Source organism: Rhinopithecus roxellana, chromosome 13 (genome assembly GCF_007565055.1).
Source record: "Rhinopithecus roxellana isolate Shanxi Qingling chromosome 13, ASM756505v1, whole genome shotgun sequence".
Lineage (NCBI taxonomy): Eukaryota > Metazoa > Chordata > Mammalia > Primates > Cercopithecidae > Rhinopithecus > Rhinopithecus roxellana.
In genome coordinates, this window is record NC_044561.1 from 35056544 (window position 1) to 35083317 (window position 26774).

Sequence of the window (26774 nt, forward strand, 5' to 3'; positions counted from 1 at the left end):
GAATGGCGCGAGCAGGCACGGAACTGGCTTTTCCGCCTTCCTGCAGCGTGATTGGCCCGTGGCTCAGGGAGGCGACCAATGAGTGCTCTCGGGGAGAGCGACGAGGCCAATATGGCTTCCTGCACCTGGTGACGCTTGGCGAAACTGAGGTCTCATGGAGAAGCCCCCGAGTATTGAGGTGAGAAGGAGAGGGCTTAGCGTGACTTGGAAGGGGAACCCCGAGATCCTCGCTCCGTGGACCCTTCTTTAGGGCTTTTAACGACGTCTGGAGAATGGAGGGTGGAAGGATGGATAAACTGAGATAGTTAAACTGAGCCAGGGCCAGAGGCGACTGGCGTTACTTTTTGCTCCTCTCCTGCTGGGACCAATGTTCGGCGAGTTCAGGGAGGAACAGCTGTCCCTGGCCTGGGGGAAGGGGAACTAGGTTTAGGATGTGAGAGCTCCTGAATCTTCTTTATCCTCATTGTCTCGTGGCCGTGTTCTTTAGGGCTTGTGAGGCCTGTTACATGAGGTGGGAAGTGAAGGGAGATTAACGTTGGGTGAACATCACTCCTTGTCTGTAACGTTCATGTGCATTATCTTCCAGTACACTCACAGGAATTATGTATTATTCTTTCGTCTTCGTCATTCAAGCCACTGAGGCTTAGAGGTGGTGTGACGCCCCAGGAAGTTACCCCGGCTGGAAAGTGAAGGAGGTTGGCTCTAAGTCTGTCCGCGTCCAAAACTTTGATATGCTTTTCACATTGTACTGCAACCTGGAACCCACTCATCCCTTTTGTTTTTTCTTTCAGACGGAGTCTCGCTCTGTTGCCCAGGCTGGAGTGCAGTGGCGCGATCGCAGCTCACTGCAACCTCCGTCTCCCGGGTTCAAGCAATTCTCCTGTCTCCGCCTCCCGTGTAGCTGGGATTACAGGCATGCGCAACCACAGCCGGCTAATTTTTATATTTTTAGTAGAGACGAGGTTTCACCATGTTGGTCAGGCTGGTTTCGAACTCCTGACCTCAGGTGATCTGCCCACTTTGCCTCGACCTCCCAAAGTGCTGGGATTACAGGCGTGAGCCACTGCACCCCGCCTCATCCTTTAATCATTTGGTTTCTGGGCACCTTATATTTGTTTTAAGAGACGGGGTGTTCCTCTCTTGCCCTGGCTGGAGTGCAGTGGTTACTCACAGGCGTGATGACAACGCACTGCAGCCTCGAACTCTTGGGCTCAAGCAATCCTCACACCTCAACCTCCTAAGTAGCTGGGACTACAGGTGGTCTCTGTCACCCTGCCTTACAGGGGTACCTATATTTGAACTGTTTCCTTTCTAGCATATTTGCATGTGTAGGTGCAAATATAAAGTGGAATAGCTCAAACATTCTGCAAGGGTAAAGGAAAATAATAATGTGGAGAATAAGAATAGCATGTCACACTTTTAGAGCTGTTACTGACTGCTGGAAATAGAACTAGGCTTTACATATCTTAATCTTCATAAGAATTATCTAAAGAAAGCTTATTATCTCTCTTGTAATGATGAAGAACTGAGGGCAGCGAGATAAAATACACACAAAATCACACAGTTAATAAATGTTAGAGCCTAGGCAAATCAGATTCAAACCTAGGCAAATCAGTCTATGCTTTTTTTTTTTTTTTTTTTTTTTGTGACGGAGTCTTGCTCTGCCACCCAGGCTGGAGTGTAGTGGCCGGATCTCAGCTCACTGCAAGCTCCGCCTCCCGGGTTTACGCCATTCTCCTGCCTCAGCCTCCCGAGTAGCTGGGACCACAGGCGCCCGCCTCGTCGCCCGGCTAGTTTTTTGTATTTTTAAGTAGAGACAGGGTTTCACCGTATTAGCCAGGATGGTCTCAATCTCCTGACCTCGTGATCCGCCCGTCTCGGCCTCCCAAAGTGCTGGGATTACAGGCTTGAGCCACCGCGCCTGGCCCAGTCTATGCTTTCAACCAGTAAAAGTTGGCAATGTTTATTGAGCACTTACTATATGCAAGTCACTATTCTGAGTGCTTTGCCTGTATTGTCTCTTACTTCTCCCCCAAATCCTTTTTTTTTTTTTTTTTGAGACAGAGTTGCTCTGTCACCCAGGCTGGAGTGCAGTGGTGCAATCATAGCTCACTGCAGCCTTGACCTCCCTGGCTCAAGAGATCCTCCCACTTCAGCCTCCCTAACCACCACGCCCAGCAAATTTTTTCCAGTTTTTGTAGAGACAGGGTTTCCCTATGTTGCCCAGTCTGGTCTTGAACTCCAGGCTCAAGCAATCCTCCTGCCTCGGCCTCCCAAAGTGCTGTGATTACAGGCATGAGCCACTATGGCCAGCCCCCAAACCCTGTGAAATAGGTGATACTATCCTCATTGTACAGATGTGGAAACTGAAACACTGCAAAACTGACTTGCTGCAGGTCATACAGCAAGTAAGCACTAGAGATGGTATTTGAGCTCTTCACACTTTTTTTTTCCCCTTTGAGACAGCGTCTTCCTCTGTCATCCAGGCTGGAGTGCAATGGTGTGACCATGATTCAGTACAGCCGTGACCTCCCAGGCTCAAGCTATCTTCCCACCTCAGCCTTCTGAGTAGCTAGAACTACAGGTGCATACCACCACCACCTGGCTTTTTTTTTTTCTTTTGAGACAGGATCTCACTTTTGCCCAGGCTGGATAGCAGTGGCATGGTTATGGCTCACTACCACCTTCACCTCCCAGGCTCAAGCAGTCCTTCCACCTCAGCTCCAAGGAGCTGGGAATACAGGCACATGCCACCACACCTGGCTAATTAATTTTTTATTTTTATTTATTTTTTTGAGACGGAGTCTGGCTGTCGCCCAGGATGGAGTGCAGTGGCACTATCTCGGCTCACTGCAAGCTCCGTCTCCCAGGTTCACGCCATTCTCCTGCCTCAGCCTCCTGAGTAGCTGGGACTACAGGCACCTACCACCACGCCTGGTTACTTTTTGTATTTTTAGTAGAGACAGGGTTTCACCGTGTTAGCCAGGATGGTCTCGATCTCCTGACCTTGTGATCCGCCCGCCTCAGCCTCCCAAAGTGCTGGGATTACAGGCGTGAGCCACCGCGCCCAGCCGAGTCAAATATTTTTATTTTATAGATGAGAAAATTGAAGCCCACAGAAGTTAAATGACTTGCTTAAGGCCCTATAGCTAGTTAGGATCAGAGCTGAATCTAGCGCTATAGTACACCCCAAGATGCCATAGTTATCTGTGTGTCATCTGTCTCTCTGATCCTCTTTGGAGCAGTCTGGGTCCCAAATTAACTTTTCTGTGACTTAAATTGTTTCTGAGTTGAGATCATTTTGATGTAATATTGAACGGAGAAGACTTTTCTCTTTTTGAGACAGAGTCACTCTGTCGTGCAGGCTGGAGTACAGTGGTACGATCTTAGCTCACTGCAACCTTCGCCTCCCAGGTTCAAGCAGTTCTCTGCCTCAGCCTTCCAAGTACCTGGGATTACAGGTGCCTGCCACCACACCCGGCCAATTTTTGTATTTTTAGTAGAGACAGGGTTTCACCATCTTGGCCAGGTTAGTCTTGAACTCCTGACCTCGTGATCCACCCGCCTTGGCCTCCCAAAGTACTGGGATTTCAGGTATGGGCCACCATGCCCGGCTAAGAATTAATTTCTAATATATATCTTCTACCCCAGAAAGTCTTTCTGAAGTACCTTAGGATATTTCACCTTTTTTTTTCTTTTTTTGAGATAGAGTCTCACTCTGTCACCCAGACTGGAGTGCAGTGGCACAATCTTGGCTCACTGCAGCCTCTGCCTCCTGGGTTTAAGCGATTCTCTGCACCAGCCTCCTGAGTGACTGGGACTACAGGCACCCACCACCATGCCTGGCTTTTTTTTTTTTTTTGTAATTTTTAGTAGAGACAGGGTTTCACCGTCTTGGTCAGGCTGATCTCGAACTCCTGGCCTCAGGTGATCTGCCGGCCTCGGCCTCCCAAAGTGCTGGGATTGCAGGCGTGAGCCACTGCACCCGGCCCTCATTGTTACACAGTATTCTATTTGAACCATGTTAAAATATCATCATTTGTAAATCCACAGAGGAGCCTGGTGAATTCCTAACACGGCTGGTGTTATTCTGTCTGTTTTTCACGGCTGGTGAATTTCTGTCTTGTTAAGCTATTGTATTGCATCATGGTGGAGAAATGTGGAAATAGGAGTAATGATCCTAGTATTTTGAAGGTTCCCGAAAGTGTGAGGGGGCTGATAGCAGATCTGCAGCTTCTCCCCCCGTGCACTAAAGCCAATCATAATTCTTTCTACCTGGTTTGTGTCATCCTCCATTAGGAGACCCCATCTTCAGAACCAATGGAGGAAGAGGAAGATGATGACTTGGAGCTGTTTGGTGGCTATGATAGTTTCCGGAGTTATAACAGCAGTGTGGGCAGTGAGAGCAGCTCCTATCTGGAGGAGTCAAGTGAAGCAGAAAATGAAGATCGGGAAGCAGGGGAACTGCCGACCTCCCCCCTGCATTTGCTGAGCCCTGGGACTCCTCGCTCCTTGGATGGCAGTGGTTCTGAGCCAGGTGCCTTCCGAGTGTCCCCTGAGGATGGAAAGGAGTCAGAAGATTATAGAGGAAGAGGGGGATGGATATAGGCTATACGGGCAGAGCCATCCAGATGTAAAAGGCTGTTAATTGTGATTTCTAAGGGATCAGATGTATAAGAATCTGTAAGGGAGACAGAAGCACCCCAAGTAGCCAGAGTGGTACTTCCTTTGCTGAATTTTTTTTTTTTTTAAGACTTGAGTCTCACCCTGTTGCCCAGGATGGAGTGCAGTGGCATGATCTTGGCTCACTGCAACTTCCACCTCCCGAGTTCAAGTGATTCTCGTGCCTCAGCCTTCCAAGTAGCTGGGACTACAGGCACCCACAACCACACCCAGCTAATTTTTTTTTTTTTTTTTTTTGAGACAGAGTCTCGCTCTGTCGCCCGGACTGGAGTGCAGTGGCCGGATCTCAGCTCACTGCAAGCTCCGCCTCCCGGGTTTACACCATTCTCCTGCCTCAGCCTCCCAAGTAGCTGGGACTACAGGCGGCCACTACCTCGCCCGGCTAGTTTTTTTGTATTTTTAGTAGAGACGGGGTTTCACCGTGTTAGCCAGGATGGTCTCGATCTCCTGACCTCGTGATCCGCCCGTCTCGGCCTCCCAAAGTGCTGGGATTACAGGCTTGAGCCACCGCGCCTGGCCTTTTAATTTTTGTATTTTTAGTAGAGGTGGGGTTTCACCTTGTTGACCAGGCTGGTCTCGAACTCCTGAACTCAGGTGATTCACCCACCTCGGCTTCCCAGAGTGCTGGGATTACAGGAGTGAGTCACTGTGCCTGGCCCCAGTCTAATTTCAAATTGTGACTTCATTCATTCTTTCATACAACTAATGTGTATTCAGCACAGTTTAGATGCCGCTGAGTAACATGGTGCTGCTTTTTTGTGTAAGTATATACGGTGGATTTCCAGACAGGATGTTAGAAGATAGGAAACCTAAAGTGTTTTGGTTCCTTTCTAAGAAGGGACAAATAGCTTGTGGCTTGGAAGTCAGGGTGGGAGTGGGGAGGTAATACACGATAAAGTGACCCTGGGTAGGAGGATTGGGTTGAGGGCGGGCAGATGAGAATCCCTGTGGATCATCTGGAAGCCAGTTGAGTTCAGAAATGTGATGCTTGGACAGCTGCTGAACCCCTGTGTCAGGGCCTCCCATGTGTGGGCTGCCTGTGAAGAGAGGCAGGCTAGTCTGTGATGACACTGCCATCCCTTGGATCCCAAACTCTTTTTGTTTTGAGACAGGGTCTCATTCTATCACCCTGGCTGGAGTGCAGTGGTGTGAAAATGCCTCACGCTGCAGCCTTGACCTCCTGGGCTCAGGCAGTCCTTCCACCTGAACCTCCTGAGTAGCTGGGACTACAGGCGTATGCCACCATGCCTGGCTAAGTTTTGTGGGGTTTTTTTGTAGACAGGGTTTTGCCATGTTGCCCAGGCTGGTCTTGAACTCCCAAGCTCAAGTGATTCCCCCACCTCGGCCTCCTAAAGTGCTAGGATTACAGGCGTGAGCCACTGCACCTGGCTTCAAACTTCTTACAAGAGTAATCTAATACTCTCTGCTGTTGAATCTTATTTCCTATCTTTCTTTCTTTCTTTTTTTTTTTTTTTTTTTAAGATGAAGTCTCGTTCTATTGCCCAGGCTGGAGTGCAGTGGCGCAATCTTGGCTCACTGCAACCTCCGCCTCCCGGGTTCAGGCCATTCTCCTGCCTCAGCCTCCCGAGTAGCTGGGACTACAGGCACCCGCCACCAGGCCCGGCTAATTTTTTGTATTTTTAGTAGAGACGGGGTTTCACCATGTCAGCCAGGATGGTCTCGATCTAACCTTGTGAGTCGCCCACCTCGGCCTCCCAAAGTGCTGGGATTACAGGCGTGAGCCACGGCGCTCAGCCTTCTTTCCTTTCTATTCATGTTGTCTTCTTTTCATCCCTTGCCTTTTTTATCTTTCTCTCTTCTATCCTCTTCTAACCCTTCTCTTAGAATCTTAGGATTTAGAACTAGAAGGAGCCATTAGTGACCATTTAGACCAGAGATTCTGCACATTAGAATCATCTAGGGGAGCTTTTAACAAACTATAGGTGCCAGTCTCCCATCACAGACCATTAGAATTTTAGGTTCAGGCTTTTTTTTTTTTGAGACGGAGTTTTGCTCTTGTTGCCCAGGCTGGAGTGCAGTGGCGCCATCTCAGCTCACTGCAACCTCCGCCTCCTGGGTTGAAGGGATTCTCCTGCCCCATTCACCCGAGTAGCTGGGATTATAGGCACCCACCACCATGCCTGGCTAAGTTTTTTGTATGTTCAGTAGAGATGGGGTTTCACCATGTTGGCCAGGTTGGTCTGTGAACTCCTGACCTCAGGTAATGCACCTGCCTCGGCCTCCCAAAGTGCTGAGATTACAGGTGTGAGCCACTGTGCCAGCTTAGGCAGTTTTAAAAGCTCCCCAGGTGGGTCTAATAGTGAAGTCACGGGCCAGGCGTGGTGACTCACGCCTGTAATCCCAGCACTTTGGGAGGCCGAGGCAGGTGGATCACCTGAGGTCAGGAGTTCAAGACCAGCCTGGTCAACATGGCGAAACCCCTACTAAAGATACAAAAAATTAGCTGGGCGTGGTGGCACACGCCTGTAGTCCCAGCTACTCAGGAGGCTGAGGCAGGAGAATCCCTTGAATCCGGGAGTCAGAAGTTGCAATGAGCCGAGATGGCGCCACTGCACTCCCACCTGGGTGACAGGAGCGAAACTCCATCTCAAAAAAAAAAAGTGAAGTCACAATTAAAACACTGAAACACTGATCTAGCCGGCCGTAGTGGCTCACACCTGTAATCCCAGCACTTTGGAAGGCCAAGGTGGGCGGACCATGAGGTCGGGAGATCGAGACCATCCTGGCTAACATGGTGAAACCCCATCTCTACTAAAAATACAAAAAAATTAGCTGGGCTTGGTGGCAGCACCTGTAGTTGCAGCTACTAGGGAGGCTGAGGCAGGAGAATGGCGTGAACCTGGGAGGCGGAGCTTGCAGTGAGCCGAGATCGCGCCACTGCCCTCCAGCCTAGGTGACAGAGTGAGACTCCATCTCAAAAAAAAAAAAAAAAAAAAAAACACGGATCTAGTTCAGTCCCTTTACTATATAGATGAGAAAATAGAGCCATAGAGGTTAAGTGACTTTGGCACTTTTTCTTCCTATAAATTTTTCCTCTTCTTTTTTTTGAGACAGTGTCTTATTTTGTTGCCCAGGCTAGAGGTACAGTGGTGCAAACATGGCTCACTGCAGCCTCAACCTCCTGGGCTCAAGCAGTCCCCCCCCCCCACTTTAACCTCCCAAGAAGCTGGGACAACAGGTGTGTGCCATCACACTAGGCCTTTTTTTTTTTTTTTTTTTTTTTTTTTGCAACAAGGTCTTGCTGGGTTGCCCAGGATGGTCTCGAATTCCTGCCCTCAAGCAATCCTCCCTCCTTGGCCTCCCAAACTGCTGGGATTACAGACAGGAGCTACCATGCCTGGCCTCTTCTCACTTTCCTCTCACAAACTTTTCAACACTCACCTGTTCCCCCAGTCGTCCTCATGGATTTCCATTAGCTCCTCTGTTGATATATGCAGCCAAGGGAGGCCAAGCAGCAGCACTTTGTTCAGGTAGATTCAGGATATACACGCCAGTACCTCCCATTCCTTCTCTTATTCCATTAGCCTTGGTCGGGGCAGGGGCTCACCTGGTTAATGCAGTGCCCCAGGTTTTGAAGGGCCCATCATTTTGTTTGCTTTGAGGTGGCCGTATCGGGTGAGTCATGTGCTAAGTTCTCTTCCCAGCTGTCTGTGAGATGTGTGGTATCGTGGGTACAAGGGAAGCCTTCTTCTCCAAGACCAAGAGGTTCTGCAGCGTCTCCTGCTCCAGGAGCTACTCCTCCAACTCCAAGAAAGCCAGTATCTTGGCTAGATTACAGGTGAGAGGCAGCCACCTGGGTCCTTCCCAGGGCCTTTGGTACTGAGATAGGAACCACTAACTGACTGAAGGCAAGGGCCAGGAACGTTTGAAAAGCCGCTTGCTGGTGGCCAGCTGATATTTATTATGTTCTCAAACTTCAGCAGACAGAAGAATCCATTTATGGAGCTTTTTAAATTATAGGTTCCTGAAGCTACCGTCCATTCCCTACCCTCATCCCCCAGAGTCTGGTGTATTCAGTACATTTTAAACAAGAACTCTGGGGAAGTCTGGTACCCTTGGTCTTCACCCCACACTTTTATACATCCTTTGAAAGGAAGCTGGGAAACAGGCCCAAGGTTCACCAGCCATGGTGGCTTCAGGAAGACCATGCCTTGTCTGACTCCATGTCACAGGCAGCTACCTAGAAAGTCTTGCCAATTTTCTAAATTACTGACATTTGTAGAATTTTTAGAGATGGAAAGGTTCTTGGATGTGGTGTTGAACCCACACATTTATTAAGTATACTGAGGTCCAAGAAGGTAGAATAACATGCCTAGTGTGGCTCTGTAGGAAGAGAAGGGCAGAATTGAGGCTGGAACCTAATCTCAGGGGCTTGATCTTACATTGTTTCCCAATAGCTGTGACCAGCATCCACAACACTGCTTCCCAAATTTGCCTGCATGCTGGGATCACGTGGAAAGTTTAAAAAATATTGATGCTGGTCGGGTACAGTGGCTCACACCTATAATCCTAGCACTTTGGGAGGCCGAGGCGGGTGGGTCACGAGGTCAGGAGATGGAGACCATCCTGGCCAACATGATGAAACCCCGTCTCTACAAAAAATACAAAAATTAGCCAGGCGTGGTGGCCTGCGCCTGTAGTCCCAGTTACTCGGGAGGCTGAGGCAGGAGAATTGCTTGAACTTGGGAGGTGGAGGTTGCAGTGAGCTGAGATCGTGCCACTGCACTCCAGCCTGGGGAAAAAGAAAAATAAAATTAAAAAAATATATTGATGCTTGGGTTCTACTCCAAAAGATTCTGATTTAACTGGGATGGCGTGTGGCCTGGACAGAGATTAAAAGAGCTCCCAGGTGATCCTAATGTGCAGCAAAGCTTGAGGCCCACCGATGTTTATTAGAAACTGCTGTGTTCTAGAGCCTGCTCACTGCTTCATACACTATCGCCTTTGTCAGACAATTACCATTGTTTCCCCATTTTGTAGATGTTAGTCAAGGCACACAAAGCTCCCTCTCTTCAGAGAGCTAAGAATAATATTGGTAATATTAATAGCTACAGTTTGGGAGTACTCGCTAAGGGCTTGACATTCTCAGTCCAATTAATGATCTTTAAAAATTTGATTTTTTAAAAAATTCCTTTTTATAAAGGCTCAGAAATTTCAGTAACTTACTTAAAGGTATACAACTAAAAATTGTATAACTGGGATTTGCCCCTAGGTTTGCTTGGGACTTAAACCCAGATTTCTGCTTCACTGATCTCCTTAGTAAATTCCTAGTCAGTGCTTAAGTTACAAAATACAGACCAGATCAGTGGCCATTCCCTTTGGAAACGGAGGACCCCCTTTGAGTACCTGATGAAAGCCGTGGACCCTCTCCTGAACATTCGTGTATGTACAAAAGCTTGCCTCCCAGTTCATGAGCGTTTCTGGCCCCCTGCGAGGCCCATTCTTTGCTTTGGATCTATTGGTAGCGACACTGGAGGAAGGAAATGACTGAGACTTGAATCTGGGACGGCAGAAAGGCTTAAAAGATAGAACATGGGTCTCTCCCTGCTCTGCAGCCCTGCCTAGCACCCCCGACCCTTCCCCACAACCACCCCCTGAGCTCAGGATTGTTACTGTCATCACTGTTTCACACATGAAGAAACTGAAGCCCAAAAGAGATTAAGTCACTGACCCAAGCCCAGGACTTCCACTTGGCAGCCCAAATCCAGAGTCATGATCCCAGCCACTGGGCTACACATAGCCTCTCTCCTCTCCAGGGAAAACCACCCACCAAGAAAGCCAAAGTCCTGCACAAGGCTGCCTGGTCTGCCAAAATTGGAGCCTTCCTCCACTCCCAAGGGACAGGACAGCTGGCAGATGGAACACCAACAGGACAAGACGGTAAGATGGCAGAGGGCTCCGCTTAGGAAGCCGCCATGGCTGAGGAGGAGGCTGGGTTTGGGGTGGCCTTTTCTAGGAATGAAGACTGGGCAAACTGGCCAGGTGGAAAGTGCCCTAAGCCAGGGTCACCACGGATTGCATCTTCCTCACCTGTTGGGTATTGTGGAAATTACCCAGAAAAATCCCTTCAGCCACCCTTAAATCACCAGGACTCCTACCCATGATCATTCAAAGCCAAGAATTGGCTGTTTTTGTTTCTCTTTGCTTTTCTCCCTGTGGTTTCTGTTTCCCTGGGGCAATGAAGGCCCAGATCCGGTTTGAAGGCAGGTTTGGAGAGGAAAGGAGCCTCTTTCTCTTTCTCTGAGTGTATAGCAATTGCTAAGCAAGTTAAACATATGCGTAAAGCAACTCTGCTCTCATTGTTGTGAGTTTCTAACTGAAATTGAGCTCAGCAGGCAGGAGCTCAGTTGGAGGGGCCCTGGTGTGTGCGCACCCCTCCCCCACATTTCGATTGGGTGTGGCCAGGCAGGTTGGGGGAGGTGGGAGGAATTGAAGCCCAGGGATATTTGAATTTTCCTCTTTGGGGGAAGAAGGGCGAGAAATTTCCCTTTGAATGTTCCTCTACTCCGGAGAGTCTTGCCACCTTTCAATTCAGTCCTCAACAGTGGTCCCTCATGGCCACTGCTGGAGCAGGTATAGGAGTGACGGAGGGTGTCGTGGGCAGCACTGTGAGAGGGGCTGCTGGGGGTGGGGGACCTACCTCTGCAGGTCCCACAGGGCCCTTGGAGTCCAGGCTCCTGGAGTGGCTGCTGCTCAGGCTCCCAGCCTGACTCGTCCTCTTTCTGCTCTGCAGCTCTGGTCTTGGGCTTCGACTGGGGGAAGTTCCTAAAGGATCACAGTTACAAGGCTGCTCCTGTCAGCTGTTTCAAGCACGTGAGTGCCCTGGAGCTGAGGGAGGGAGGCCAGGGAGCCGGGCATGGAGCTGCTCCTCCACCTGCTTCACTGGGTGGCTTCAGGCTGGACGGTGGCAGTGGGGAGGTTTTTGCCCTGAATTCTCTAATAGTCTGAGCATTTTCATTCCCAGGGGAGTTGCCTCATACTTGTGTCTAACACATATAATCCAATTTGCTTTGTAAAAAGCCTGCCCCTGGGTGCCTGGGCTAGCACAGCTGTGTCCAGGATCTGTGATGAACTAAACTCAAGTGACCAGGAAGATGGCATGGGATACCCGAACTGGCTGAAGCCAGGGCTGAGAATAAAAAAGGTGAATTTGGCCGGGCACAGTGGCTCACACCTGTAATCTCAGCACTTTGGGAGGCCAAGGCAGGCGGATCACCTGAGGTGGGGAGTTCGAGACCAGCCTGGCCAACATGGTGAAACCTGTCTCTACTAAAAATACAAAAATTAGCTGGAAGTGGTGGCGGACACCTGTAATCCCAGCTACTTGGGAGGCCGAGACAGGAGAATCCCTTGAACCTGGGAGGCTGAGGTTGTAATGAGCTGAGATTGCGCCACTGCCCTCCAGCCTGGGTGACGAGCGAGACTCTTAAAAAAAAGTGATTTTCCCAAAGAAGAGTCAAAAGTGCCGTTGGCAGGAAAGTGAGGATTAGGCACTGGGAGGCACTAAACACCCCGGTGCTGTTCTGGGGCATTTAATTTTATTTCATTTATTTTTTTGAGATGGAGTTTCACTCTTGTTGCCCAGAGTTGGAGTGCAATGGCACTGTCGGCTCACAGCAACCTCCCCCTCCCAGGTTCAAGCGATTCTCCTGCCTCAGCCTCCCGAGTAGCTGGGATTACAGGCACACACCACCACGCCTGGCTAATTTTGTATTTTTAGTAGAGACGGGGTTTCTCCATGTTGGTCAGGCTGCTCTCGAACTCCCAACCTCAGGTGATCTGCCCACCTGAGCCTCCCAGAGTGCTGGGACTACAGGTGTGAGCCACTGCGCCCGGCCCCCTGGAGCATTTTAATAGGAGGGAAGGTAGAGAGTAAACTTGCAAGGTGGATGGCTGTATGTAAACGAGGGGGTCATGATGCCCAGAGCACAGGTTTGAGTGATGACGAAGGAAAGTATATTTGTGCTAAGAACAGTGCCCCACCATTGCTCAGGCTGGCATAGGCACAAAGGGATCCAGGCTCACCAAGCCATTCATGTGCCCAAAATGATACAGTAAGAAACCAGTCCTGTAAAGATTAGGACTCGGTTCTGTCTGACTCCGTCTCTGGCATCACCCTGCATCCCACCACCTCTACTCCCTGGCTCAACTCTTCAAGGATAGGGGACCTCATCTCTATCCCTAGAGGCGGGTTCTGCACACAGTGGGTGATGCAAAAAGTGGAGGTGCAAAGGAGGACTTGACTGAGGTCATGAGGCAGCCCGTCTCCCCTGCCAGCGCAGTTAGCTCACTCTCTCCGTACTCTCATCGCCACACAGGTCCCACTCTATGACCAGTGGGAGGATGTGATGAAAGGGATGAAGGTGGAGGTGCTCAACAGTGACGCTGTGCTCCCCAGCCGGGTGTACTGGATCGCCTCTGTCATCCAGACAGCAGGTGGGTGTTTGGCCAGGGCAGGGCCAGGGCTGTGTCTGCAGAGTGACATCTCTGGATGGGTGGACAGTGTTGTAGGCAGGAGTTGGCTTCATAAAAATCCCACCCACTGGGGTTTCTGCCCCACTTCTAAGGATTCTTCTATCAGAGAAGGGGACACAGAGCTTGGCAGACTTGGAAACTCTAAATTTTTTTGTTTTTGTTTTTTTAGATGGTCTGGATCTTTCACCCAGGCTGGAGTACAGTGGTGCGATCTCGGCTCACTGCAACCTCCGCCTCCTGGGTTCAAGCTATTCTCCTGCCTCAGCTTCCCGAATAGCTGGGACTACAGGCCACCTGGCCACCACACACGGCGAATTTTTGTATTTTTAGTAGAGACGGGGTTTCACCATCTTGGCCAGGCTGGTCTCAAACTCCTGACCTCAAGTGATCCTCTGCCTCCCAAAGTGCTGGGATTACAGGCGTGAGCCACCGCGCCTGGCTAGAAACCCCAATTTATAAAGTTTGTTCCAGGGCCGGTGTCGTGGCTCACACCTCTAATCCCAGCACTTTGGGAGGCGGAGGCAGGAGGATTGTTTGAGCTCAGGAGTTCGAGACCAGCCTGGGCAACATAGTGAGACACTGTCTCTACAAAAAATGAAAAAAATTTAAAAAGTAAAATTCATTCCAGGGATGGTCAGGTTATAGAGAATTAACTCTCAGCACCATGCCATAAGCTTTCCTTTTTTTTTTTTTTTTTTTTTGGAGACGGAGTTTCGCTGTGTCGCCCAGGCTGGAGTGCAGTGGCGCAATCTCGGCTCACTGCAAGCTCCGCCTCCCGGGTTCCCGCCATTCTTCCGCCTCAGCCTCCGAGTAGCTGGGACTACAGGCGCCCGCCACCTCGCCTGGCTAGTTTTTTGTATTTTTAGTAGAGACGGGGTTTCACCGTGTTAGCCAGGATGGTCTCGATCTCCTGACCTCGTGATCCACCCGCCTCGGCCTCCCAAAGTGCTGGGATTACAGGCTTGAGCCACCGCGCCCGGCCTCATAATGCTTTCCTAACTAGGAGCATGAATTTGTTTGACTAGGACTGTTGTGGACAACAGGAATATACTTGCCTGGAAGTATAAGTGCCAGAAGTCTAGCTTAGGCTAGAGAAAAGAGAAGGCTTAAGAACATACCTTCCCAGGCCAGGCACGGTGGCTCACGCTTGTAATCCCAGCAGTTTGGGAGGCCAAGGAGGGCAGATCACAAGGGCAGGAGATTGAGACCATCCTGGCTAACACGGTGAAACCCTGTCTCTACTAAAAATACAAAAAAAATTAGCCAGGCGTGGTGGCGGGCACCTATAGTCCCAGCTACTTGGGAGGCGGAGCTTGCAGTGAGCTGAGATGGCACCACTGCACTCCAGCCTGGGCGACAGAGCAAGACTCCGTCTCAAAAAAATAAAAAACACACAGCATACCTTCCCCAGCTCATCCTTCCTCACAGGTGCCCTTTCCTTTCTTTTCAGGGTATCGGGTGCTGCTTCGGTACGAAGGCTTTGAAAATGATGCCAGCCATGACTTCTGGTGCAACCTGGGAACTGTGGATGTCCACCCCATTGGCTGGTGTGCCATCAACAGCAAGATCCTTGTGCCCCCACGGAGTGAGTTGATGAGAACATTTCCTCTTTTGTTCCTGTAGGGGCCCTGCTAGAGGGAGAGTCCTCTGCTTGTGTTAGGTAGAATGGGAGTCCTCTGTCTTGTTAGAACAGAATCCACTTGCCCCCTGGCTTCCTGCACTCCCCATCTCAGAGGCCCGGGAGCAGATCCACGTGTGGAATCTGAGGTTCTCGGATGAAGTCATTGCTGGCCTCGAGAGGCAGCTATTTTCCTCCCCACTGCTGAGGGGCCCCCACTTGGGGTCGGTGCTAGCGTCCCTGTCGGTGGAGGTGTTGTCAGTCTGTGTAACCAGGATTCTGCTGGTGCCTCCACAGCCATCCATGCCAAGTTCACCGACTGGAAGGGCTACCTCATGAAACGGCTGGTGGGCTCCAGGACGCTTCCCGTGGATTTCCACATCAAGGTCGGCAGTGAGCCCTTCACTGATGTCCCTTCCTCTGCTCTTCCGTTTTTCTCCATCCTCCACGCTACTCACTGGAGCATGTTCTCTAAGACTCTCTTGCCTGATGATCTTCAGCAGCTCCACATTTTGCAAGGCTGGAGACAAATGCTGCTGCTACTTGGTTGCCATCTGCCTTTCTAGCCTGGTGTCAGCCACCGCCCCACCCAGACTCTGCTCCTACTGCACCAGTCATGCTGCTTTGTCTGCCTTTTGCTCTTCCAGAACTTTACCTTTGCTCATAGAATTTTTCAGAAGTGTTCACTCAATAGATTTTATTACATACTTTTTTATTTTTTTTTTTTTTTTTTTTTTTTTTTTTTGAGACGGAGTCTCGCCCTGTCACCCAGGCTGGAGTGCTATGGCCGGATCTCAGCTCACTGCAAGCTCCGCCTCCCGGGTTCACGCCATTCTCCTGTCTCAGCCTCCCGGGTAGCTGGGACTACAGGCGCCACCACGTCGCCCGGCTAGTTTTTTGTATTTTTTTTAGTAGAGACGGGGTTTCACCATGTTAGCCAGGATGGTCTCGATCTCCTGACCTCGTGATCCGCCCGTCTCGGCCTCCCAAAGTGCTGGGATTACAGGCTTGAGCCACTGCGCCCGGCCTTTTATTTATTTTTTATTTTTTATTTTTTTTTTTGAGATGGAGTCTCTCTGTCACCCAGGTGGGGGAGTGCAGTGGCACCATCTTGGCTCACTGCAAGCTCCGCCTCCCGGGTTCACGCCATTCTCCTGCCTCAGCCTCCCGAGGAGCTGTGACTACAGGCGCTCACCACCATGCCTGGCTAATTTTTTTTTTTTTTTTTTTTGAGACGGAGTCTCGCTCTGTCACCCAGGCTGGAGTGCTGTGGCCGGATCTCAGCTCACTGCAAGCTCCGCCTCCCGGGTTTACACCATTCTCCTGCCTCAACCTCCCGAGTAGCTGGGACTACAGGCGCCCGCCACCTCTCCCGGCTAGTTTTTTGTATTTTTTAGTAGAGACGGGGTTTCACCGTGTTCGCCAGGATGGTCTCGATCTCCCGACCTCGTGATCCGCCCGTCTCGGCCTCCCAAGGTGCTGGGATTACAGGCTTGAGCCACCGTGCCCGGCCGCCTGGCTAATTTTTTTGTATTTTTAGTAGAGATGGGGTTTCACCGTGTTAGCCAGGATGGTTTCGATCTCCTAATCTCGTGATCCGCCCGCCTTGGACTCCGAAAGTGCTGGGATTACAGGCATAAGCCACTGCGCCCAGCCTTCTTTTTCTTTTTAAGACAGAGTCTCGCTCTGTTGCCCAGGCTGGAGTGCAGTGGCACAATCTTGGCTCACTGCAACCTCTGCCTCCTGGGCTCAAGCAATTCTTCTGCCTCAGCCTCCCAAGTAGCTGGGATTACAGGTGCATGTGCACCACCATACGTGGCTAATTTTTGTATTTTTAGTAGAGATGGGGTTTCACCGTATTGCCCAGGCTTGTCTCGAACTCTTGACCTCAAGTGATCCACCCACCTCAGCCTCCCAAAGTGCTGGGATTATAGGCATGAGCCACCGTGCCCAGCCTTACATACTTGTTTACAAGGCAATGTGGGAATACAAAGAATACAGACCTTGCCATCCAGAAATCTTTAGTCTGGCAGATGAAACGAAAGCCATGCACACGAGTAATTGTAATACAGCCTCGGTTCTAAGCCAGGGATGTGCCTGGCACAGTATAGGGTAAGGCCTGGCCTGGGGCCTCCCTGGGCTGTCGGATTCTGTCGGGTTTAGGACTCCTGTGTGGCACAGAATCATCTGTTTGGCATTTAATTTTAAGAAATGATTTAGTAAAAATTAAGTCACATATGTACATGGTAAAAGTGACTCATACCTGTCTCAGTGTCTCAGCACTTTGGGGGGCCAAGGCGAGAGGATTACTTGAGGCCAGGAGTCCGAAACCAGCTTAGGCAACACCGTGAGACTTTCTCTCTTAAAAAAAAAAAAAAAATGAGTTGGGCTGGGCACAGTGACTCACTCTGTAATCCCAGCACTTTGGGAGGCCGAGGTCAGCAGATCACCTGAGGGCAGGAGTTCCAGACTAGCCTGGCCGACATGGCAAAACCCCGACTGTGCTAGAAATGCAAAAATTAGCTGGGTGTGGTGGCACACACTGGTAATCCCAGCTAACTCAGGAGGCTGAGGTGGGAGAATTGCTTGCACCAGGGAGGCCAAAGTTGCAGTGAGCCGAGATCGTGCCCACTGCACTTCAGCCTGGGCCACAGAGCGAGGAGACTCCATTTCAAAAAAAAACAAAAACCAACAAAAATGGCATAGGATTGTGGGCTGCACTGTGTTGGCTGTAGAGGAAGAGAACGTGGCAGGGAAGGCAGCCCAGAGGGGCCCTGAGCCAGGCTTTACCCTGTGTTGTCTCTCACTCTCCTGAGTGAGCCTCTGGGATACCAGATGTGGGACAGGCACTTGGTGTCAGGGCGTATCCCAAGCCCTTGAGCTGGGCCAGAGGGTCTGTCTGGTTTAGGACCCCTGTGGCAGCTTTGCCTGTTGGCTGCTTTGTGACCTCTGAAACGCTTTCCTTCCTGGTGTGTTTGGAAATAGCACTGCTTAGTCTAGTCGGCCGGTTCCTGACCCCGCTGTGCCCTGGGGCTGGAAAACCCTTACACCCTACCTGTTCCCTGCCCTGGGCAGGACAGCTCTGAAGTCACAGTGAACAAAAAGAACCTCCTCTGTACCCCAGCACCGTGGCTCTCTGTAGAGCAGCTCGAGGGCATCTTGGTCACCATCCGTCATTAGGTCGGTTGCCACCAAGGCACTGTGAAAGCATTGCAGAGCTGCAGCCCATCAGGGTCAGAGTCGGCACTGGACACAGGGGACACTGGAAAGGGACACAGGAAGACTCAGTTCTCTGAACATAAGTCTCGTATGAGCCACAGGCAGAGGGCTGGGAGGTGGCGGGGAGTGCAGGGTGCCCGGGGATCAGAGTGCAGAGCCCACGAAGAGCACGGGCTGCACACCAGCTTCCAGGCCCAGCTCTGGCACAAATGAGTCTGTAACTCTGGGCCAGCGTGACCTCTCTGGGTCACTTTTCCTTAGTCTAAAGTGTGTTTTATGATTTGCATCAACTCAGTGGCATTTTGGTGGCTAGAAGTGGCATTCCCATTGCGAGCTGTGTGCCTTCCCTCTGTGTCCTCCTAGGGAGTCAGGGCCAAGGTGAGCCTGGCAGCGCAGGTGGTCTCATCTGCCACCTCCCGACTGACGGAGTGGGGGGGTAACACCACACCTTCCCTGTCCTCCACTCACCATGAAGAGACAGCAGGAGGGTCCAGGAGGGTGGGTGGGAGGAGCCCTCGGCCATAGCAGGTCTGTGTTCTGACGTCGTTTCAGATGGTGGAGAGCATGAAGTACCCCTTTAGGCAGGGCATGCGGCTGGAAGTGGTGGACAAGGCCCAGGTGTCACGCACTCGCATGGCCGTGGTGGACACAGTCATCGGGGGTCGCCTACGGCTCCTCTACGAGGATGGTGACAGTGACGACGACTTCTGGTGCCACATGTGGAGCCCCCTGATCCACCCAGTGGGTTGGTCACGACGTGTGGGCCACGGCATCAAGATGTCAGGTTAGCAGAGCCCCAGGCCCGAGGGGCTGCACGCTACGCTTCCCAGGATGGGGTGGGAGCACCTTCCTACTCCTCACAGCAGGTCAGCAGGTGGAGGGTGGCATGGCCAGCCTGTGGTGACGACACTGCGCTCCAGAGAGCTTGACAAAAGTCACTCCATTCAACTTGTGAGTGGTAAAATCAAGATTTGAACCCAGATGCCAGCAGCCCCGATCCTCTCCCATGTCCTATGGGAGCAGTCTGGGTTCGGGGGCTGAAGAGTCCCTGCAGAGAGCTCTTGATGTTTTCTGGACTCAACCTTTCTGTCTGCTCCTCTGGGTGGGGGTCCTGAGATACAGAGATACAGCTGAGAACATGTGCAGAGCAGCCCCACATTCCCAGGGGAGGCATGGAGATGGCCCAGGAGCCGCCTCCAACTCCCCTCTCTCCCTCATTCCCTCTCCCTCATTCCCTATCCCTCTCCTCCAAAGAGAGGCGAGGTGACATGGCCCATCACCCCACCTTCCGGAAAATCTACTGTGATGCCGTTCCTTACCTGTTCAAGAAGGTGAGACTCAGCCCTTGGGCACTTTTCCCCTCGGCCATGGGTCCATTCCGGGCCTGAGGGACCTGGCTCTTCCCCTGGGACCGTCCCTTTCCCTCCTGAGGCCTGCTTCCCTTACCTTCCCCCCTGGCCTGCCCAGGGAGTCCCCAGCTGTCCCATTCCTTTAAGGTACGAGCCGTCTACACAGAAGGCGGTTGGTTTGAGGAAGGAATGAAGCTGGAGGCCATTGACCCCCTGAATCTGGGCAACATCTGTGTGGCAACTGTCTGTAAGGTGAGCCAGGGCCGGCCCTCCGGCCCCCACGAGGGGACCCATGTGGCCCAGAGCTCTAACTCTACTCGCCACTGTCAGGGGGTCTCTGGCACAGCCTCTCATCACTGGCTGTGCCCAGAGTCCCTGACTTTTGTGGGTGGGGCCTGGCCTGCCCCTTGCTCAGAATCTGCTTTCATGTCAGGGTCCAAGGCTCACTAGACGAGGGCTTCTTTGACACCTGAGCTGGGTCCTGTGTCAGGGTGGGCCCCTCCCTGTCACCTTACTGGGGCCTTCTTGCTGTGTGCCATCTCCTTTGAGTGCTGGCCTAGGCAAGAGCCACAGCGGGGGTCACCTTGCCCCAAACCTCATCGCCTCAGCCTGAGCAGCACCCTCCACCCCTGCGTGGCCCTCCCGGAGGAGGCTGCTGACTCGTCCACGCCGCGGATCCACTCCATGCCAGGCGCAGTGTGCTCACCCGAGAACAAGGTCCAACAGGATGGACGCGGCCCCTGCTGGCGTGGTGTTTGCTGTCTAGTGGGGAAGAGAAAGAATCCCACGTGGATGCATCACAGAAGTGCTGTGTGCCCCAGAGAGGCTCAGGTGTCCTCCAGGAGGGCCGTGCCCTAGATATGTTTGGATCCATCTGCCTCGTGTCCCTGTTGGGGTGTGGTGCCAACCCAGGATGGGGTGCAGTTCATGATATGTGTCTGCCTGCTCCCCGCACCCCCCAGGTTCTCCTGGATGGATACCTGATGATCTCTGTGGACGGGGGGCCCTCCACAGATGGCTCGGACTGGTTCTGCTACCACGCCTCTTCCCATGCCATCTTCCCGGCCACCTTCTGTCAGAAGAATGACATTGAGTTCACACCCCCAAAAGGTAAGACTAGAGAGGCCACCACGTGCTGGCTTTGCCATCAGAAGGGGCAGGGTGTCCAGGCGCGGTGGCTCCTGCCTATAATCCCAGCACTTTGGGAGGCTGAGGCAGGTGGATGACCTGAGGTCAGGAGTTTGAGACCAGCGTGGCCAACATGGCAAAAGCTTGTCTCTACTAAAAATACAAAAATTAGCCAGGCATGGTGGCAGGTGCCTATAATCCTAGCCACTAGGGAGACTGAGGCAAGAGAATTGCTTGAACCCAGGAGGTGGAGGTTGCAGTGAGTCAAGATCATGCCACTGTACTCCAGCCTGGGTGACAGAGCGAGACTATTTTAAAAACAAAACAAAACAAAACAGAAGGGGCAGGGTGGGGCCACAAGTCCAGATTGCTGGTCAAGTCAGGCCCCAAAGTGTAGCATTTCAGGGTATATGGGAAAGGTGACAGAGCCCACCACCAGCCCTTAACTGCTGGGCTGACTCTGCCCCGTGGCCAGTGTATGGTTGATGAACAGAGCTCCCATGTATCCCGTTGGTCAGCAAACAACCTATACAACAGGACTGTGGTGCTAGGAGCAGGTGCCACCCTGAGGGGTTGAGAAGGCTGCTGGGGAGACTCCAGGCTGGGTCCTGACCAAGCTGCAGAGCTCCTTCAGCCATGTGTCCTTTTCCCCGCCCACTTCCTGCTTCCCCTCTCCCTCTGCATCTGAGCTGTCTGCTTCTCCAGGTTATGAGGTACAGACTTTCAGCTGGGAGAACTACTTGGAGAAGACCAAGTCGAAAGCCGCCCCATCGAGACTCTTTAACATGGTGAGGAGACTCAAGTGGAGCAAGGGGCCTGCGGGGGCCTCAGGACAGGCCCTGCCTGCTGCTCTCAGCGGTGGCAGTTCCTCCCCTTTCTTTCGAGTCTCTGCTGCTGACAGCCACTTTTGGGGGGAAGTCCCCAGCTCTGGCCTGGGCACTCCAGTCCCTCTTCCATGGAGGGCAGTGTGGAGAAAGAGGTGCAGTGGGATTATTGTCTAGAGGAACTTGCCCCAGCAGGCATTCCAGTCCCAGCCCCGTCCCTGCCAGTTCTTCAAGTGCCTCCAGGCCCGGGTGAGCCTGCTGGGGTAGGGAGCTGACTGACTGGCTTGGTCACTGCCTCCTTTTTCTGGCCCAGGATTGCCCAAACCATGGCTTCAAGGTGGGCATGAAGCTGGAGGCCGTGGACCTGATGGAGCCCCGGCTCATCTGTGTGGCCACGGTGAAGCGAGTGGTGCATCGGCTCCTCAGCATCCACTTTGATGGCTGGGACAGCGAGTACGACCAGTGGGTGGACTGCGAGTCCCCGGACATCTACCCCGTCGGCTGGTGTGAGCTCACCGGCTACCAGCTCCAGCCTCCTGTGGCCGCAGGTCTGGGCTCTCATGACCCTCAGAGACTCCGACTTTCCTCTTCTTTTCTCCTTCTTCCCCCACCCCTGTGCCCATCTCAGTTCTTTGGCATGAGATGGAGACATCTCATGGACCACTCTCAGTAAAGAGTGAGCCCCGTCACCCAGCCCTGCTCCTGACTTCTCTGGCTGCCTTCCTCTCTGGCTGCAGAGCTCCTTCCTTCATCTTGCCCACTCTGTCATATGTTCATGCCCTTGTGCACCCAGGTGAACTACCCAGGTCCCTCTGAGCAGCCCTGGTGACAAGGGTGGGAAGAAGGGACAGCTGTTCTCCAGGCCCCCTCTCCTCATTGCCGAGCTTTGGCCTTCTGTCTTGGGGTGTCCTGTGTGGGAGGGTGGATGGGGTCTCGGGATGTGCCTGTGCCCTGTGTCCTCCCAGGGACCCTCGTCTCATCTCTTTCACCCTTGTCTTTCAACAACAGAACCGGCCACACCCCTGAAGGCCAAAGAGGCCACAAAGAAGAAAAAGAAACAGTTTGGGAAGAAAAGTAAGTACTGCCCCAGTGCAGCCAGGCTGGAGCGGGCCTGGGAGCGGTGGGCTGCGCCCCTGGGAGCAGGGAGGGGTCAGACCTCAGGCAGAGGTGCCCAGGTGCTGTCCTACTGGCGCAGCTCTCCTCGTGGTCCTGTCCCGTCGCTCTTCCCTTGCTCTTTGGCCTACGGGCCTTTCATCCTGTCTCTGGGGACCCAGACCATAAATAGGGAGTGTTCAGTCTCTGGCCATGGTCAGGGTGCTGAGGAAAAGAGGTAAGAGATTGAGGTTGGGGGATCCCATCCCTGATGCCCCACGTTCAGAAAAAAGCCTGGCCTGGGCAAGCCGCAGCTACTAGGTTCTAAAGGAAAAGCCGCAGGGAGAAATAGAGCTGTCTCTCCAATGCTCTCATTCTTACCTCGAGGCCTCTTTGAGGGAGGGAGAGGGCAGGAGCAAAGGCAGGCAGCTGAGTGGCGGGACTCCGCCTGGCACTCGGGCTGTGGGGTGTCGTCTCGAGGCCTCTTTGAGGGAGGGAGAGGGCAGGAGCAAAGGCAGGCAGCTGAGTGGCGGGACTCCACCTGGCACTCGGGCTGTGGGGTGTCGTTTGCCTTGGTGGGGCCTCACTCTACAGATTCTGAGCCCAGCTTGGCTTCCACTTGAGGGGCAGAGTGGGACGGTGCAAAGCCATCCTTCGGAGCCGCAGGCCTGTGACAGCGAGGTGGGCTCCACGATGTGGTACCACGTGGGGAAGAGGATGTTCTGAAACAGGAACGAGGTCCCTGGGGCAGGATTAAGATTGAGTGAGGCAGCTGGGCACAGTGGCTCACGCCTGTAATCCTAATACTTTGGGAGGCCAAGGCGGGCAGATCATGAGGTCAGAAGTTCCAAGACCAGCCTGACCAACATGGTGAAACCCCGTCTCTACTAAAATTACAAAAATTAGCCAGGTATGGTGGCAGGCGCCTGTAATCCCAGCTACTTGGGAGGCTGAGGCAGGAGAATCATTTGAACCCGGGGGCAGAGGTGGCAGTGAGCCCAGATCGCGCCACTGCACTCTAGCCTGAGTGGAAGAGGGAAACTCCATCGCACACACAAAAAAATTGTCATCCCATCACTTTGGGAGGCCGAGGTGGGCAGATCACGAGGTCAGGAGTTCGAGACCAGCCTGACCAACATGGTGAAACCCCGTCTCCACTAAAAATACAAAAATTAGCTGGGCACACTGGCACACGCCTGTAGTCCCAGCTACTTGGGAGGCTGAGGCAGGAGAATTGCTTGAACCAGAGAGGTGGAGGTTGCAGTGAGCTGAGATTCAGCCACTGCACTCCAGCCTAGGCGACAGAGCAAGACTGTCTCAAAAAAACAAAAAAATTGAGTGAGGGTGTGGCATTTATCCACTAGGCAGAGGTTCTGTACTATTCAAACAGTAGGACTGGGAATGGTGCATGTTGCAGGAAGAAATCAACGATCAAAAACCGGCCGGGTGAGATGGTTCACACCTGTAATCCCAACACTTTGAGAGGCTGAGGTGGGAGGATCTCTTGAGCCCAGGAGTTTGAGACCAGCCTGGGCAACATAGCGAGACCCCTAATTAAAAAAAAAAAATTTAATTAGCTGGGTATGGTGGCACATGCCTGTAGTCCCAGCTACTCAGGAGGCTAAGGTATGATGATCACTTGAGCCTGGGAGGTTGAGGCTGCAGTGAGTTGTGATCACCCTACTGCACTCCAGCCTGGGTGACAGAGTGAGACCCTCTTCAAAAAATTTTATTTATTTATTTATTTATTTTTTTTTTTAATTTTATTTTTTTTTTTTTTTGTTGAGACGGAGTCTCACTCTGTCGCCCAGGCTGGAGTGCAGTGGCTGGATCTCAGCTCACTGCAAGCTCCGCCTCCCGGGTTTACGCCATTCTCCTGCCTCAGCCTCCCGAGTAGCTGGGACTACAGGCGCCCGCCACCTCGCCCGGCTAGTTTTTTGTATTTTTAGTAGAGACGGGGTTTCACCGTGTTAGCCAGGATGGTCTCGATCTCCTGACCTCGTGATCCGCCCGTCTCGGCCTCCCAAAAATTTTTATTTATTTAAAAGAGGATTTTAAAAGCAGCTACAACCACGACTGCCTGGGGCTTGGTTTGAGGGAGGTGGTGGTATTACCACCTCCCATTGGAGAGAATCTGAGCTCAGGGCACACAGCCAGTAAGAGGTGTCACACTTGGAGTCCAGGCTTTCTGTCCCCAGACTGGCACTTTTCCCTCTGCCACGCTGCCTGACCACTGGGTGAGACCTAGTCCGTAAAGCCTCACCTAGATACAACCGTAATGCTGGGTTTGAATCCATTTTTATTCAAAGGGAAAAGAATCCCGCCCACCAAGACGCGACCCCTCAGACAGGGGTCCAAGAAGCCCCTGCTGGAGGACGACCCTCAGGGCGCCAAGAAGATCTCCTCGGAGCCCGTTCCTGGCGAGAGTAAGAGCCACCGGGCTGGGTCGAGGCAGGACCAGCCTGCTCCATGCTCAGAGACGACCCCTCTCCTTCCCCACCTGGGCACAGAAGAGTAGAGTCAGGTTTCTTCGGCATCTCCTGGGCACCAAGCAGTCCTGTACCACTGGACCGAGTGCTTCCCAGACACCCCCCAACTGTGAATGGAGCCGAGTCCCCCTCCAGCCAGGCCCCTGGCCCCTCCTCCTCCTCCATCTCTACCCCTACCTCTAGTGCTTGGCAGGGTGGTGACAGATTGGCACATGGCAGTGTCGCTGGCATAGCCTACCTGGCTTGGGGCCTTGGCCTTTTGCTGCTGCCACTGCCCTCCCAGAAGGGAAGCTGGAGGGTGAAGGTGCATCCTAGGCCCCCATCTGTAGGGAGCCAGGTCCCTTTCCCAGCTCCTCCGTCTGCCCTCCCCCCCCTGGAGTTATTTACTCGCCCACCCACCCGCCTCCCCTCCCTCTTCAGTCATTGCCGTGTGCGTGAAGGAGGAGCATCTAGACGCGGCCTCGCCCCACAAGGCTTCAAGTCCAGAGCTGCCTGTCCCTGTTGAGAACATCAAGGAGGAAACGGATGACTGAGCCTTCCTGCCTCCAGCCTGGCTCCTAGCTGGAAGCCAGCCCGGGGTTTCTCTGCCACCACCACCATGCCTCCACCTCACTTTGGCTTGGAGACTGAGCCTATGTGTAAATTCTGCCTGGTGCCGTGAAGGCTGGATGGTGGAGGACCTGCTGGGGTCTCCTGGGACCTGCCTGTTGCCTCTACCCTCCCCTGTGGAAAGGCCTATGTGACGGGCTGCCTGAGGCCCCCGAACTCGTCTGTGAACCACCTTCTCCAGCCAGAGTTCCCAAAGCTGGAACACTAGCTGCCTGCTCTTCCTTAAGATGGCCTCCCCAGGACCCACCACGGCCCTCAGTTACCGGGGTGGGGCCACCCCTGTCACACTGTGGAAGACAAGACAGTGAACTCTGTCTGCCCTAACGAGTCATGTCAATTAAATTCTAGAGCAGCTCTCTGAGCAGGATGAGCAGGATGAGGTCCTCTGACAGGGAGCTGTGTGATGGGGGCAGCCTCTGCCTCAGAAATTCACCTTGCAGAATGCCTCTCAGCCTCATGTGCTGGTCCTCTGCTCCTCCTAGCTCCCCAGGGATGTTGGGGACCCAGCTTGGCTCGGCGGCTGAGAAGCAGTGACCAGGATATGGATTTTGGTGACCTGTGTGGTGGCTTTGAGCTGCTTGCTGTGTTTGTGAGGACTGCTGCCATTTCCTAAAGGAAATGCCCCGGCGAGGACACTGGGAGGAAGATGGCCTGAGTGTGCACTCTGGCTCTGCTACCTGCTCCTGAAGCCCCGCTAAAAATAACTCATCCAAGATTCCTTTGTAGTTAAAGGGTCCAGGTCCGACTGGAGCCTCTGGAGAGCAGGGCTTCTTTGCTGTTTTGACCTTTTGTTCCTACCTGAATGAAGAAGCCATGCCTGGAGGGGCTGTGAACACAACCCTCAGGACAAGGATGACAGAGCTGGAGGACACATCTAGCTGCCATTGCAGCCTCACTGGGCTCCCCAGACTGTGTACGAGAAATTAAATCCCCTACTTGCTTGAGTCCCGTTTGTTAGATCTCTGTTCCTTGCAGAGTGTGTTCTGACCCCCCACCTCATGGTATCGATTATGAGGCCACGTGAGTCAAGAGACGAGTGTGCGAGGCTGTAAAGAATAAACGTTGCCTGTCATGAGCCTGAGTTCCCTGTCTTAGCCGCATGTTGTCGTTATTTACGGTTGTGCCATTCTCCCCAAAGACCGTGGGTTCCCCAGAGATGGAGCCTGTGTCTGCCTGTCTGTAGTTCCTGGCATAGGCTAGCACAAAGGTGGCCTTGTGTGTGTGAAATGGAGTGTGCACATGACCGTGTGTGGCTGGTGCCTAGAGG

At 52.7% G+C, this 26774-nt stretch overlaps 2 protein-coding genes across 5 annotated transcripts in view; one reads left to right on the plus strand and one right to left on the minus strand.

Annotated features, from left to right (window-relative positions):
- Positions 1 to 26452, plus strand: L3MBTL2 (L3MBTL histone methyl-lysine binding protein 2). 3 transcript variants are annotated; one of them, XM_010376751.2, is made up of 17 exons: positions 1 to 178; positions 4300 to 4537; positions 8349 to 8482; positions 10461 to 10584; positions 11438 to 11517; positions 13023 to 13140; positions 14630 to 14764; positions 15095 to 15183; positions 18569 to 18800; positions 19271 to 19347; positions 19513 to 19617; positions 20328 to 20475; positions 21199 to 21281; positions 21631 to 21865; positions 22326 to 22391; positions 24719 to 24835; positions 25319 to 26452. In XM_010376751.2, the coding sequence occupies exons 1-17, from the start codon at positions 155 to 157 to the stop codon at positions 25429 to 25431; spliced, it is 2118 nt and encodes a 705-aa protein (XP_010375053.1). In that variant the 5' UTR covers positions 1 to 154; the 3' UTR covers positions 25432 to 26452. The 3 variants fall into 3 exon arrangements, with proteins under 3 accessions (XP_010375053.1, XP_010375114.1, XP_010375188.1); XM_010376812.2 differs by having other exon boundaries at positions 78 to 178; positions 8307 to 8482; positions 25319 to 26451; XM_010376886.2 differs by lacking the exon at positions 8349 to 8482 and having other exon boundaries at positions 139 to 178; positions 25319 to 26451.
- CHADL (chondroadherin like) overlaps positions 24688 to 26774 on the minus strand; it is a 12154-nt gene continuing 10067 nt past the window's right edge. The window contains exon 6 of one of the 2 annotated variants that reach the window (XM_010376998.2): positions 24688 to 24909. In XM_010376998.2, coding sequence (XP_010375300.1) covers positions 24883 to 24909 — 27 coding nt within the window. In that variant the 3' untranslated portion in view covers positions 24688 to 24882. The remainder of the gene's footprint in view (positions 24910 to 26774) is intronic. The other variant, XM_010377079.1, reaches the window with a different exon arrangement.